General features: G+C 39.0%; 2 protein-coding genes across 2 annotated transcripts; both read right to left on the minus strand.

Moving 5' to 3' along the window:
* Window positions 1-12: 12 nt before the first annotated feature.
* On the minus strand, window positions 13-3979 carry LOC113584681 (GTPase IMAP family member 7). Its single transcript, XM_081724051.1, has 2 exons — window positions 3369-3979; window positions 13-2148 (listed from the first exon to the last, which is right to left on the minus strand). The coding sequence occupies exon 2, from the start codon at window positions 1895-1897 to the stop codon at window positions 710-712; it is 1188 nt and encodes a 395-aa protein (XP_081580177.1). The 5' UTR covers window positions 1898-2148; window positions 3369-3979; the 3' UTR covers window positions 13-709.
* A 4048-nt stretch (window positions 3980-8027) lies between these two features.
* On the minus strand, window positions 8028-12661 carry pnp5b (purine nucleoside phosphorylase 5b). The gene is made up of 6 exons (XM_027031954.3): window positions 12428-12661; window positions 10954-11123; window positions 10607-10710; window positions 9913-10088; window positions 9433-9623; window positions 8028-8959 (listed from the first exon to the last, which is right to left on the minus strand). The coding sequence occupies exons 1-6, from the start codon at window positions 12448-12450 to the stop codon at window positions 8724-8726; spliced, it is 900 nt and encodes a 299-aa protein (XP_026887755.1). The 5' UTR covers window positions 12451-12661; the 3' UTR covers window positions 8028-8723.
* Between the last annotated feature and the right edge of the window lie 3698 nt (window positions 12662-16359).

Here is a 16359-nt window from a genome sequence, read left to right on the forward strand (position 1 = left end):
AATCTGGATAAAAGCATCTGCCAAATGACTAAATGGAAATGGAAATCAAACTCGCTTTATTAGAAACATCTACCTAGCACCTGTTCTCATCAGCCTATAAATCACTGATCAGTTTATGAGCAAAGGAACACTACTGATCAAATATTATTGGTGTTAGATAACCATAATCAACGCAGCAGTAACGCATGATAGTGGCAAGGGAGCTGGTTTGCGTGCATGGGCCTCAGTTTTGTGCTTGTTTTTACATGCATCAGCACCACTGTTAGGGCGGAAGAAAGCCAAAAAATAAAATCCTCTAGCCAGTAGCAGTCCTGTGGTTAAAAACTGACCAATGAGGAAGACTTGCAGGATGGCCAGCACAAACTGAGCCTAACCAAAAATGGCTTGTAGTCTCTTAACTGTACAAGATATTTCTAATAAATGTTAATGAAAAGAGTGGTAAAAATACATCGAAAAGGGCAGGAATGTATGCAGTAAGCTGGTTATTGGATATTTACCTATCATAACACGTACAATATATTCTTAATGTAAAGATCCACGCTACAATCTGAACCATGATCTGTGATATGAAAATCCCCACACCCACAAACTAGTTGAAATTGATCAAACACAATAAGCCTCAGATTAAAGTTTTTCAGAACAGATTTTCTGCCTAATCAGATGATGTTTGTGTGTTTTATTCAGCCTTTGGACATTAATTGTGTAAGGGTCACTGAATAGAGCACTGGCCGGCCAGTAAAGGAGATGCCCTTGCAACTGCCACAGCCACTAGGGGAGGTACTTTTGCAGCTGCTGCTGTCAGGATGGCTACGACCTCCGGCCCTAGCAGGGCAGTCAACTCTGCTGTCAGTCCTGCAGGTGCTGCCGGAGCTAGAAATCCAAGTAGAGGTGCCACCCCAAGTCCTATTCCGGCTCCACCCAAAAAAACGAGAAGGTACTTCAGCATTTTGAAATAAAAAGGATTTTTATACCACTTGCTTCCATCTTCCTTTTGGATGTTTTCCCTCACTTCTCTCTCTCTCTTCTCCTCTTCTTCTCGAATATATGCGTCCAGGTCCTCCATTTGTATTTCAGCTTCCTTTACCACCATCTCCTGCTCCTCCTTCAGGTTTGTTAATTTCTTGCTTTCTCCATCCAGAAACTCTTGCAGATGCTGCAGTCTTTGGGAATTCACTCTCTGTCTTTCACTCTCTTTTCTTATGAGTTCATTTATCTGCTTGATCTTGCCTTGGATGTGCTGGCTGCGTCTTTGTATATCCTGTTTTTCTATCATCAAGGTATTATTGATCTCTTCCCTGCGATGCTCTGCTTCCTTCGCTACCTCCTGTCTCACTCTCTTAATTTCCTGATCCATCACTGCTTTTTTATTCTGTTCCAATATGCCTATTGCCATATGTACTGCCTGCATGTCCTTGTTGATAAAGTGACAGTAGTTGTTCTTTGCCAGCAACTCATCCAGCTTCTTCAAGAGCTGGTCCACCTGGCTTTGGTTATCTTCTGGGTCTTTATTGTTGAAGGCCAAGAAGCGCCTCCCAAATTGCTCAACAAGAGCTTGGATTTTTTTGTCCTGTCTTGATATGAAACTCTCAATTGGCTCACCATTCAGCAGATCTGCATGGGTGAAAATGATGAGTGTGTGATCAGTGAAGTTCTCTTGGAAAAACTTCTTAATCAAATCTATACATTTCTGCTGCTCATCAGTGAAGCGAGTGATCGCTATGATAAGCAGAAATGCATGGGGTCCAGGGTCACACATGGCCAAACACTTTATCACTTCATCTTGAACATCTTCAGTTGAGAGGGACGTGTCAAACCAGCCAGGTGTGTCAATAACTGCCAGCTGCCGCCCCTGGACCATTTTAGATTCCATCTGGCATTGCTTAGTCACTGAGCTCATGCTAGTTTCACTTTCAAAACATTTCGCACCCAAAATGTTATTTCCAGTGGCACTTTTCCCTGCCCCTGTTCTGCCCACCAGCACCAATCGCAGTTCAGTTGGCACAGAGTTAATAGTTCTGTGGTATACTTTTCAGGCATCTTGAAGAAATTCATTTCTGGAATGCAGTAGACAGTCTAAGTTTTAAATGTTTGGAATGGTTCTGGAAGATTCTGTTTCTGTCTGACTCTAAAACCACTCTTGATCAGCTCCTGAAGATAAAGCACAGTGACTGTGTTCAGTTGGTTCTTGCATTAACACATAGGAAAACAGCTATTTACAGCAAATATTCTTTATAACACACCATATTGTATGATGTATTAGAATCAGCCTTTTTATTAGAAGCATCTACAAAGTGTTTACATGTACAGCACACAAACATACACATTAATCCTTATGTCTGCCCATTTATTCTGCTTTCAATACTTCAAGAATGGACTGTTCACTTGCTGCCTAATGCATCTCACACACCTGGACAGGTGCCAGTGTTGTGTGACTGATTGATATATATATATATATATATATATATATATATATATATATATATATATATATATATATATATATATATATATATATAATTTAATTACATTTTTATTAATATATTAAAAAATTAAAATTAATTTAATTCCCCCTTTTTAATTGGTCTTCATTAAATAAATGTTACAGCCAAATCTGTCTGGGATTAAGAAACAGACATGGTCTTAAATTGAATGAGAGTTCTCTTCCACAAATTGTTATTAATTATTTTTCACTTCCAGTGTCAATTCATGCTATTGTACATGTCATTTACACATATGTACAGAAAATTCTTTTCAGCACTGCAGAATGAGTGGTGCTTCTACGTCATTCACAAGTAAGTAAACTGAAACTATAATTAAATTGTATGCAAGGATCTGAGTGAAACAAAAATTAGGCCTACTTGGCAACGACTGTAATCAACAACAGAAAATTGTAGGAATTATTCAACATTCCATGCCTCTAAGTTACAAGGAAATGTGAGGTTTGGCTCCCTAGGGATGTGGCGTCCTTATTGGTTTTTCTTCTGTTCTTACGTTGCTGTTATGCTACATCTAAAATATGAAATGTCAGTTATTTGTATCCATATTGTTAGGAAGTAACACAAACTGAAACACCAAACCTTTGACTTAACCTCATGTAAACATAAGGGGACAAAATGAACCAGTGGTTGAATTTATCCCAAGTCTCTAGACCTCAATCCAAAACGTCCTGTTTCTCTGTAGACATACTACTAACATGGATGCAAAGAATTGTGGCTAGGTAACTAACCTATAAAATATATCTAATACCGTGTCTAATAAAAGTGCGTACAAATTACGCTATTTCTTATAATGTGATTAATATGTCCTCCACTGCATTAAGATTAAGTTTTTCTTTAAATACTTCTAGAGGATACAAACGAAATCCATACCTTCGAAATACAGCTCCGTTGTGCTGAAGCTCAACCTCAGCTGAGACGTCGCTGGCTAGAGGTTTCAGAGGAAAACGAAACTTACCTTTCGGAACCTCCCAGCAAAACTGCATGAAAAAAAATGCGCACACTACTTGCATATACCTATAAAACATTTTCAAATAAATAATCTACTAATTACATTTGCATATGATAACTTACACTTGCATATATAAACATACATGCACATTGATTCACTGGAGAGTTTAACTAGGCTTGTGTGTATGTGTGTAGCAGCGTGTGTGTAAAACAATTTTCCATGCGCCCGGAAGATTGTAAAATGAGATATAGGTCCTTATGGCATAAGAACGCTTGATCAGTTATGGAAATTTGAAAATGAATTTAAGATTGCTGGTTAATGATCGGATATAGCTAATATTAGAAATAATAAGATTATGTGCTACTTTATCTTGGTAAATATTCAGCACGAATGTCATTGATATCGGGAGTGTACTCTAATAAATGATGGTGAGATATGCGTTCTGAATATTTTTCTCACACACTGTATGCCGATTGGAGCATACTGAGAAGCTAACATGTAGCCTAATGGTATGAAATAGCCAAGTCGTTACCAGCAGGTATACAGGCCACATATCGTATAATCTCATCACTTCTAATTCAGTTAACGCTGGAACGTTTGAACATAAACTATCCGAACATAGTCCTCGCTAGCTGCACTGGGAGTGTATTCCAAAATTTGCTTAAAATTCTCATTAGATAATGAAGTGTTTTCTAGTGGTGGGAGACCAATATGTTGTCTGTGTCACATCCATAGATGAACTCCAAAAAGTGAAACACTTCCGTGCTAATAAAATCCCAGATCCCAAACACAGAGTAATATGATCCCATTTTAAATTGGACCATGGGCACGATCGACAGCGATATTATGAGTTGTACAAAATGTTGGAACTGCAAGAATATTCCTTCATTGGTATGTGTGTATATATGTGCAAGTGTAAGTTATACGCAAATGTAAGTAGTAGATTATTTATGCGAAAATGTTTCATAGGTATGTGCAAGTGTTTCACAGGTATATGGAAGTATTGCGTGTGTGCAAATGTTTAGCTGATTTCACCCTAAACAAACAATATCTATCTATCTATCTATCTATCTATCTATCTATCTATCTATCTATCTATCTATCTATCTATCTATCTATATATATATATATATATATATATATATATATATATATATATATATATATATATAATCGTGAATTGTTAAAAATTTCAGGAGTATCTTTTTTGAATTTCAAGAGTATCTTTATTTGTATGTGTTGTATGTGGTGGTGTGTTTTATATATATATATATATATATATATATATATATATATATATATATATATATATATATATATATATATATATATATATATATAAAAAATCGTGAATTTTATATAGCATAGCTGACTCATTAGCCAAACATATCAGTTAGTGGTTCATGTACATTTAATTAGATGGCTAGCTGGGTAATGTTATACTTGTTATTAACTAGATTTAACTTGTTACACAGTGGCGAAATTTTCGTTTTCTCTTGATTACTGTGTAGGGAGTACAGAAGGTTTGAAATCACCAGCTCTGCCCGTAACTCCCTCAGCTGTCGCGCGATCTCTTCGCGCTACATACTTTAGCCCCCCCAGCCTATCAGACATGGGAATTACGTATGACGCCAGTAGATATGAGTCCTCATGGACTGTATTATTACATATGACGCCACAGTAGATATGAGACCTCGATGGACTGTATCATTACGTATGATGCCAGTAGATATGAGTCCTTGATGGACTGTATTATTACATATGACGCCACAGTAGATATGAGTCCTCGATGGACTGTATCATTACGTATGATGCCAGTAGATATGATTCCTTGATGGACTGTATCATTACGTATGACGCCAGTAGATATGATTCCTCGATGGACTGTATCATTACGTATGACACCAGTAGATATGAGTCCTTGATGGACTGTATTATTACGTATGACGCCACAGTAGATATGGGTCCTCGATGGACTGTATCATTATGTATGATGCCAGTAGATATGATTCCTTGATGGACTGTATCATTACGTATGACGCCAGTAGATATGATTCCTCGATGGACTGTATCATTACGTATGACGCCAGTAGATATGAGTCCTTGATGGACTGTATCATTATGTATGACGCCACAGTAGGTATGAGTCCTCGATGGACTTTATCATTATGTATGATGCCAGTAGATATGAGTCTTCGATGGACTGTATCATTACATATGATGCCAGTAGATATGATTCCTTGATGGACTGTATCATTATGTATGACGCCACAGTAGGTATGAATCCTCGTTGGACTGTATCATTACGTATGATGCCAGTAGATATGATTCCTTGATGGGCTGTATCATTATGTATGATGCCAGTAGATATGATTCCTTGATGGACTGTATCATTACGTATGACACCAGTAGATATGAGTCCTTGATGGGCTGTATCATTACGTATGACGCCAGTAGATATGATTCCTCGATGGACTGTATCAGTACGTATGACGCCAGTAGATATGATTCCTTGATGGGCTGTATCATTACGTATGACGCCAGTAGATATGATTCCTCGATGGACTGTATCATTACGTATGACGCCAGTAGATATGAGTCCTTGATGGACTGTATCATTATGTATGACGCCACAGTAGGTATGAGTCCTCGATGGACTTTATCATTATGTATGATGCCAGTAGATATGATTCCTTGATGGACTGTATCATTACATATGATGCCACAGTAGGTCTGAGTCCTCGATGGACTCATTTAGTGTATCATTTGGTGCCAGCTGCAAAGGAAGGGTCCTCGTATTGCTGCTGCTAAGGTCACGGCCTACCTTGCAATGACCCTTCAATTGAGACACACCCTGTGTATGTGTGTGTGTGTGTGTGTGTGTGTGTATTTCTCCCAAAATAAATACAATTCTGGGATAATGTTTCTCTATTAAACTCTATTAAAATTCGGGAGGCTCCCGGAATTTCCGGGAGAGGTGAGATGTCTGTAGTATATAATATGGGTGAGAGAGAGAGTGTGCCTTCTAGCCTAACAGTAGAGACAGAGGCGCTGTCATGAAAGTCATTTTGAACACGAGGCAGTTAGAAGGCTTAAAGCGCATTGGAACGGAGAAAAGAAACGAAAATCTTTTGTTGTATGATATCTGTTGTTATTGTCAGTAAAAACACACCACCACATACAAATAAAGATACTCCTGAAATTCATTTTTGCTTTTTAACACTACAGGCATGAAGATATATTAACATTAAGTAGGAAACTAAAAAATTAAGTAATGCAAATGAGTGTAAGGATAGGAGGCTAACCAGGATGCAGGGATGAGTTACAGAAAACAAGAACATACGTTTATGTACACCGAGAACAAGGATTATGTAGACATTGAGCTAGCGTAACATCAAACACTGACAACAGAACCATATGGGTTTATATGCACACGTTAATGAAAAGCAATTACAAGCGGGTGTGACACATTGGGGGCGTGGCCACAAGGACGAACATACACACACACATACACACACACACACCCACACACAAATACACACAGGAGGAGGGGCCGTACCGTGACACTGAGACATACATTGCCTGGCCAAAAAAAGGTCACCACCTGGATTAACTAAGCAAATAGATACGAGCCTCCCATTGGATAATTACTGCATGGATGATTATGTTTCAGCTGGCAACAAGTTATTTAAACCTAACTGATGCGGTAAGTAGCTTCTCATTTGTTAAACAACCATGTCGAAAGACACATCCTTTGATTGGGAAAAGATGTTAAAAGTGTGGTGAAATCAAATCATAGAAAAGCAACAGAACTCAGTGATATGTTTAACAGTGAAAGCAAGAGCATTTCCACACGCTGAATGCGAAGGGAGCTCAAGGGATTGGGACTAAACAGCTGTGTAGCCTTAAGAAAACCACTTGTCAGTGAGGCTAACCAACAAAAATGGCTTCAATTTCCTAGGGAGCATAAAGATTGGACTCTGGAGCAATGGAAGAAGGTATTGTGGTCTGATGAGTCTAGATTTACCCTGTTCCAGAGTGATGGGTGCAACAGGGTAAGAAGAGAGGTGGCTTAAGTGATGCACCTATCATGCCTAGTGCCTACTGTACAAGCCTGTGGTGGCAGTGCTATAATCTGGGGTTGCTGCAGTTGGTCAGGTGTAGGTTCAGCAAACATTATGTGCCCAAAGTAATGAGGTCAGCTGACTACCTGAATATACTGAACGACCAGGTTATTTCATCAATGGATTTTTTCTTCCCTGATGGCACGGGCATATTCCAAGATGACAATGCGAGGATTCATCGGGCTCGAATTGTGAAAGAATGGTTCAGGGAGCATGAGACATCATTTTCACACATGAATTGGCCACCACAGAGTCCAGACCTGAACCCCACTGAGAATGTTTGGGATGTGTTGGAGAAGACTTTGTGCAGTGCTCCAAATCTCCCTTCACCAATATAAGATCTTGGGGAAAAATTAATGCAACTCTGGACAGAAATAAATGATATTGCAGAAGCCTGTAGAAGTAATGCCACAGCGAATGTGTTCCGTAATCAAAGCAAAAGGCGGTCAAACGAAATATTAGCGTGTAACTTTATTTTTTTAGCCAGGCAGTGTAAAATGCATATCCTCATCAAGTACAAACACTTACGCACAAACACCATTGAGATTGGAAATGGAGCCTTCATTATCAGGTTTATTATGAATTACAATTTTTATCAAGTTATATATTTAGGCTCAGACAAAAACAACTGCTATAAAAACATTCAAAAAAATACTCTGCCTAAAAGTTAATTAATATAAATATTAAATATCTGAAAAAAGTGAACTTTGGAATAATAGGTAATAATAAAGTAATTTTTGATGGTCAAGAAATAAAATATTCAAGGTACAGCTCTAAGGAATATCCTTACTTATCGCTCAACTTTGTTGTATTATTAAGTCGGGTTGATAAGAGATGAAAATATTTAATAAATAGTCTTGAAACAGGATATTAAGTCAGTAACAGTAAACCGCAGTTAGCCATTATGTGCCAAGTCATTCAAGCTTAAGACATTACAGGAGGCAAACTGTCCTCTAATCAGTGACTCCAGGAATGTAAAAATATACAGTACATTATAAGCATGCACCAGACAGGTCTATTAGGTCAGGTGCCACTAAAAGCTATTAGAAGTGCAAGTGAGCCACAGGGCAATACATAGGTCTCTGTGGCAAGATGTGGGCCTGGTCTTTTACACTGTTGTTTTACATGTAGGTGGGGCTGTGAAGCAGATGTTTAGTGTTGGCTTTTTGTGCTCTCTCCACGTCTGTGCTGGTCGACGCTGGTGACGATGGTGGACACCAGCTTCACCAGTTGCTGGGAGCGATGCTCCCCAGTCTGCAGGACCTCCTCGTGGTTGGCTTTGTCTTCGCTGCTGTAGTCCATCACAGCCTGGTTGCTGATCAGGGAGAGGGCGAAGACTCTCATGCCACAGTGGCGAGCCACTATCACCTCATGGACGGTGCTCATGCCTGACAGAATGAAAGAGAAGCATTACAGTGATGTACAGAGGACTATGTTACCACCATCTAGCCTTACACAAGTCAAGTTATATGACACGGAGATTTTCCTGGTGCTTTTTAAAAGACTTTTATACACTTCCCTGGATTACACTGCATATTTTATAGGGCTTAAACTGCTTCATTAATGGGGTTTCATTAAAATTCATCTGACATTTGGACAGTTCATGACATCTGCATGTCTTGAATAAATAAAGGATGTAAAAGGAAACAAAATAGCTTTTTAAAATGATTGCAGTCATTATGTATGCATTTGTAATGAAGTAATTATTTTCTGCACTGAACTCTGTATTTTTTCAGGTCTAGAATGCAAATATTTACTGTTACTTTAATGCATACAGTGAACTGATTGTAATTTGTAAGTTACCAAATTATAATTATGTAAGTAGAGCAGCTGACTCAACCACAACTAACCACCAACTCACCCACAGCATCAGCGCCTAAACGGTTAAGCATTCTGCACTCAGCGATGGTCTCAAAGGATGGCCCTCCCAGCACACAGTACACACCCTCCCGCAGGAAGTGTGAGTAGCCAAGCTCCTGCCCCACATCCAGGGCAAGCTGCCGCAGCTTCCGGTCATATGCATCCGACATGCATGGGAAACGAGTTCCAAACCTGAGAGGGAAAGGTCAAGACAGAAAAAGACAGAGAGGCACAGGAATGAATATTGGGCTTCTCATAGCCCATAGCAAAGCATTTATGTACACTCCCTACAGTTATTCACATGACCCAGCTTGACAACATGCCCATTCACCAAGGCCTTCTAGACAAAACAAACCTTCCAGAACACTTAAATACGTTATCTGTCCTAACCATACAACTACATTCACAAGCACTCTCCGCAGCATACACACACTCACACACACACTCACACACACAACAAAAGCCACATTTTCCACTTCACCTCTCATCATTAGGGCCACATAAAGGATTGCGTCCAGCAAAACCAGGCAAGTTGATGTGGTCCTTGATTATCATGATGTCTCCAACTTTGTAGTCCTGGTTCAGTCCCCCTGCTGCATTAGTCAAGATGACTGTCTCAACGCCCATGAGCTTAAAGACACGGATGGGCATGGTGATCTAACGAAGCAGGCACAGAAAGAGTACATGTTTTGATACAATGTAAGTGACTTACATATTTAGCAGTAAGACAGTATATGTGCTCCCTACTATCTCACAGCAGACTCTCACAGTAAGAGACATTGAAGGCCTGCCCTCATCATTCCAGCCCATGAGCACACACAGAGTTACAGTAACCCCTGTTTTTAGATAGAAGTTACAATGCCATGGAGACTGAGAAGAACCAAAAGCAAGGGAGTGCTAGGTCAGAGCCTTGGGATGGAGACACTACTAGTCTGTTTAGGAACTGTACACAAAGGCAGGGTACAGTTTGGGAACTATACATAAAGGCAGTGCAATTGGAGGAATAAATAAAGGATTCGGCAAACTCCTTGGGCACTGAGCCTACACTGTAGTACAAAGGAGTGTCATGCAATCAGTAGCACAGACAGCATATATTCACCGCTATGCATGTTGCCAGGACTAGAAGAGACAGTGCATGTCTTTTGCAGTCTAACTATTCTGATCTTGATGTTCACCTTTTCGATGGGATAGCCTTCATAGAGATGGAATCGTCCCTTCATGCAAACACATGGCTGTCCTTTAAGAGTGCCAAACACCAACCGGCCAGCATGACCACACACTAAGAAACACACAACAAATAGTTAGAACTGTGATATGCATTACTCAATCAAAAAAATGCAAAAACAAAACAAAACAAAAAATGCTTTCTCGAGTGGATGTTAGCAGTCACAGCAAATCAGCAAATGGAGGACACACAGGTAACCCAACAATCTGTTACATACAACAATCAACAAACATACCGATTATAAGTTGACATATTCATATTCCTATCTGCATGGTTTACCAGCATTAGCCACCTCACCTGTGCTTTGGGGAAAGTTGGGGATGTCGCTATAACTGAAAACCTTCTGATCCTTCAGCATATCAGCCAGTCCTCCAAGGCCTGAGCCACACACGATGCCCACTAGGGGTTGAACTGGAGCATGATCCAGAAGCCAGTCTGCAGTAGCCTTACACTCCTCATAACCATACCTAAAGGACAGGGTACAAATGGAAATACAGGTTAACATAGCATTATTTATAATATGTACACAGCCATCTGAATAGACAAAGTTTGTTATTATGAAGAAAAATCATGAAATAATAACTTTCTAAAACTAATTTAATAACTACATTTCTTTAATTGTAATTAAAGATAATTAAAAAGATAATTTTGCAATAAAAATCAAAATGTGCTTGTAAAAGACACATGATTCAAGTATTTGCAATATTAGGTTTCAGTTACAAAACTGTTTCTTTGCTAAAGGTCACCATAAAGAATGAATCTGGGCAATGAAGGGAGGAATAACTACTATAATTTGACCAAAAATCAACAGGATATAGTCTAGAATTATACGCGCTTTAAAGTTTTTTTTTGTTGTTGTTTATTATTATTTACGTACTATACATCTCTATCTCACCATCTTATATTCACACATATAGGCTGAGATAATTTCAGGTCGAGGAGAGTATACATTCTTTGCCAGCCCCTCACAGAAACGTGGCTGGGCGCGCGTCTCAACAAAAACTACGTCACAGGCATAAACGTACCCATCCTCGCAGCGCGAGCTAATGCGTCATGTCCACGCGCGTTTTTCGGACAGCACCGTGACACAGACTAGTTTCCTTATCTATACCTTAGTGTTTAGATTTATACAAATGTTTATTATTCCAATAGCAAGCTATCATTTATAGGCATAATCACGCAAATAAAATCAGTATACATCCAAATACATCAACGGGAAAAGATTATAGCTCGCTAACCGAGCTATGTCCAGCTAATGTAAATTATTACATCAGCCTGTCGTATTTCAAGCTAGATAGCTAACCTAGCTAACTATCTAGGTACCATTAAGGTATTGAAATTCACTCACGTTAACTACAAATGTAGTTATAAACGCCAACCTGGCTAAAGTAAATCACGTTTCACAGTTAAAGCTGGTTAGCTGGCTAGCAAAGCTAACTAACCAACACTCAAAACGAAACCAGTGTTTCATCATTTTCCTTAATCGCAGATCGCAATAGCCTCGCTCACCTGCTACACTCTAGGCTAAGTGAGTGAAGTCTCGCTAGTGAATTTACATCCCCCCTTGTCTAATGTTAGGTCTAACGTTAGTTTTTTAAAGCTATGAAAATATATATATATATATATATATATATATATATATATATATATATATATATATATATATATATATATATATATATATATATATATATATATATATATATATATATACACACACATATACATATAGATATCAATTTTAGCTAAAAAAATTGCTAGGTTAACTCACTTGCAGGATGCCTCTGGTAACATTGTATCGCTGGGTTAGTTTTGCCTTAAACTGATCGAAGATGTGGCCAAATCAGAGTGTGTAACCTACACAAGGTACCGCACTATCTAGATGTGACCTAGGTTAAAGTGTGCTGCGCGTCTTGGTCTGTGTTGAGCTTTTTAATCCTCTTCCTCCGGCATCACGTCGATATCAAGACGCACCCACGCTGCCATTGGTTACAAGCACGAGGGCGTTGTTCACGAAATGCATCCCATGAGCTCATTTCCCCTCTGTTTTTTTCCACGCGCGCTACCAGTGGTTAGGCGCACGGTAAAGCACCTTTCTCGTGTTCGCGACGCAGGAATCACCGTTTTTGTGACACTGCGTCTTGGGGCCTTTCCTTGTTGTGGCTGTGACGCACGGAATTTATGTTCGTGTGTACGTGTCTGTCTGAAAGGGATAGCATGCGTACGTGAGAGAGAAAGAGAGAGAGAGAGAGAGAGAGGAAAAAAAATCTGTAAATCTAACTAACTATTGTAAATCTAACTAGAAATAATGAACCAGGGGCACAGGAGATGCATTTTACGGTTAGGACTTGATTTGAATGCGCCCACAAAGCGAGAACAAAAAGAGTGGCTAAATGTTATTACTAGACAGTTGCCATCAAATTGTTTCTCCTCCCCATATGCGCAACCCTTCTGGGTGTGAAAACATGTGTCGTGGAGTCGTGTAAGGAGTCGTGTTTGCATTCTACCGGTTTGTACTAGAAGCACTAATTTTTGTAAATAAAACAATCGAAAATATAATAAATAAAACGGATAGATGTCGTAACAGTGTAATAATCAGTATTAATATCCTAGACCTCTAATGGATGCATATAATTTATTTCCTGTGCCAGGAAAGTTTGTAACACTAACGACACATGGAAAACACGTGGAAGATGTGCGTGCATGTTTCTGCGGTGTGTATGTGTTTTTATGAAGCTGGAGCATAACAGCAAAAATCTTAATCAGATGCTATCAGTAGTCGGTATAAACGATTATAATAAAGGTGCTTCATTGAATAAAAATTAATATGTTAATATTACATGCTGTTTTTTCCTCACGATAATAAGCTTTAGCTATTGAGGTGAAAACATCCTGATTAACAGTTGTGCTGTCCTAAGACTTCCAGCAGAGGGAGACAGCTTTCAAAAGAGAAAGGAGAAACATCATAGCCTACATGAGCAAACAAACTCCCTACTTTTTCCAGTGGAAATTCCATTAAAGGTTTTGACAGTGTCATCCCCAATGTAGATGGCTTGAGAGCATTAAAGCATTTTCTTGCTGCAAGAACTGAGAAGAACACTTTTCACAGATATTGTCTTTAGGCTTTGAGAACTCTAAATGGCTCAGGAAGTACTACTCACAGAGAACGGGATTTAGTATGGGTACTAAATCCCTTATTGTCATTGTATGTATACATATTTAGTTTGATGACTCCTACAAAAATAAAACAAAACGAGCATATTTATAAAATTGACTAAAAATGCAGATAAATTAATACATAAATGTAAATATAGGTTGAATTGGAATTGAATCATTTAATGTTGATACAGTGCATTATGTATTGCACAAATTAACAAGTCAAATGAAAGTGCGTTAGCAGCAGTGATAGGTTGAGGTAAGGAGGGTACATCACCTTCTAATCCCCTGCACATGAAACAAAAACATCAAAGACATGCTGGTCTTGGGTGATATTAATATAGTCAGATAACAATTGTGATACTGTATCCTTCAACTGCTATAGATACCGAACTACACTCTCAGAACTTTAGAACCCCATGGAATGACTGAAATGTCCTGTTTATTTGGGTTCAGACAAGGGGGATTATTTTGCACTTTGTAATACTAATGAGGGTTTTTCATTACCTATCCTCATCTCTCTGTTACATATCCTCATATCTCTCTCTCTCTCTCTCTCTCTCTCTCTCTCTCTCTCTCTCTCTCTCTCTCTCTCTCTCATATTGTCTCATAGGTCAGTCTGCCAGCAGGAACGAGATGCCCCCTCCTGATAGGGATCACTCCACTTCCCAGCCTCACTCCCAATCCCCAGGGTATTGATTGTGTGCACCTGTCCTCGCTAATTGTGTGTCTACTTAAACCCACAGGTACACGAGCACATTGTCAGATGAGCCTTCAGCAGTGCTGTTGAACGTCACTGTGCTGCTTATGAACCAAAGAGTACCTTTTGTGTTTTGCTTAGCTGATGCTTCTGTTTCATTATTATCTATGGATAATAAATAGCACTTCCCCACAACCCCACCTTAGTGCTGCATGCCTCACACATATAGCCACTATACAGCCATGCAAAATTAATATAGAGTATAGCCTAATATTTTCCACTTAATCTATCTACAATTGTTTCATTTTATTAATTTCATATGATGGTCCTCCTCATTTCTAACTTTAACCTTGTTTTGTATAACTGGAACGTACAAGGATAAACAAGGATTACTAAGTGAGCAAGGGAAGTATATTCTTCAGCCTGGGTGATAGTGTAAATCAATTATTGAGGCATGTCTCTATTATGTCTTCAGAGATGGTGGTTTAAGGTGAGCCCTACTTGGGACACAAAGAGTGTGAAATATAGAGTATTTGAGACTAGTGATTTCAGGTAGAGTGGGCTGGTCCAATCCTGGCAAGCAACAGGTCGAACAATTGAAAGTAATGGCGGCTCAAAGTAATGACTGTTCAATTGCTCACACTTCCATCAGTGACGCTGCTTTATTACCAAGCTTTACTTCCGAATAGGAGTAGCGCCCTCGGCTGGTAGTACTCAATACATTGACGAAATCCTCCAGAAGTACAGAAGAAACCTGCATGTTCGTCATGCTTGTAACTTTAAGGGAACGACAGATGTTTGTCCAGGACCACGCGCAGTTAATCTTGTGAAAGTTGTCATGGCAACACTATAACTGCATATGAAAAATTAGTTGAATATGGCTTTTAATTAAAACATGTTAAAACAGCAGAATTACATTTTAAAAGTTGCCATTATGAAATGCTTCTCCTGCCCAATAAGAAATGAAAAAGAAAACTCTAAAACAAAACACAAATCAATTTGGAAAGCACACTTATGTCAAATAAAGTACTTAGTGGCATTGATGGATTATGGCTTTGATTTGTTTTTACATTACAAAACCTAAATGAGAATTAATAATAAAATGATCGTCACTGAACTAATCCAAAGTTTATATGGAACGCCATGGGAGATTTGAAGAGAACTGTGTTTTCCGTTTTGCACCTTTATTTTTTTCCAACTTCATTTCATTGCTTACCGTTATGCAAGCTTTTCTTTGTCCACAAGATCCCCCCATCGCTTCTCGCTTTAAAGAAACGCTTTGTCACTTTCTCCTGGTTGTCGGCGTTATGCCGCTCACGGAGTCTGTCGCTTTTGTGTAGCCCGCTCACAGAACATTCTGTTCGACAACTTTAAGCGAAACATTGACTACCGGAGCATGTACGTGCTTGGGACGTCGACGCGAATGTTCTTAAATGCTCTGAGGAAAGAGGCATTTATGGTTGTGTGTGTGTGTGTGTGTGTGTGTGTACGTGTGTGTGTGTGTGTGTGTGTGTGTGTGTGTGTGTGTGTGTGTGATAGAGAGAGAGAGAGAGAGAGAGAGAGAGAGAGAGAGAGAGAGAGAGAGAGAGAGAGACCTTGAAACAAGAAAGTTGCCTAAAAACGATATTTGTACGTCTACATGTATATTTTCTCGAGACCTACGTGGATATACAGTTTTGACCTTTCCAAAGGTTCAAAAGGTTCAAAAGGGCTTTAATGTCATTTCAGCTATATACAAGTACATAGCAAACACGAAACAATGTTCCTTCAGGACCATGGTGCAACACAAAACAAGTACAACAGACAATACACTACACGAATGCACCAATACAATACAGTGCAATAAT

The sequence above is a fragment of the Electrophorus electricus genome, chromosome 11 (assembly GCF_041902795.1).
Source record: "Electrophorus electricus isolate QZ-2024a chromosome 11, ASM4190279v1, whole genome shotgun sequence".
Taxonomy (NCBI): Eukaryota; Metazoa; Chordata; class Actinopteri; order Gymnotiformes; family Gymnotidae; genus Electrophorus; species Electrophorus electricus.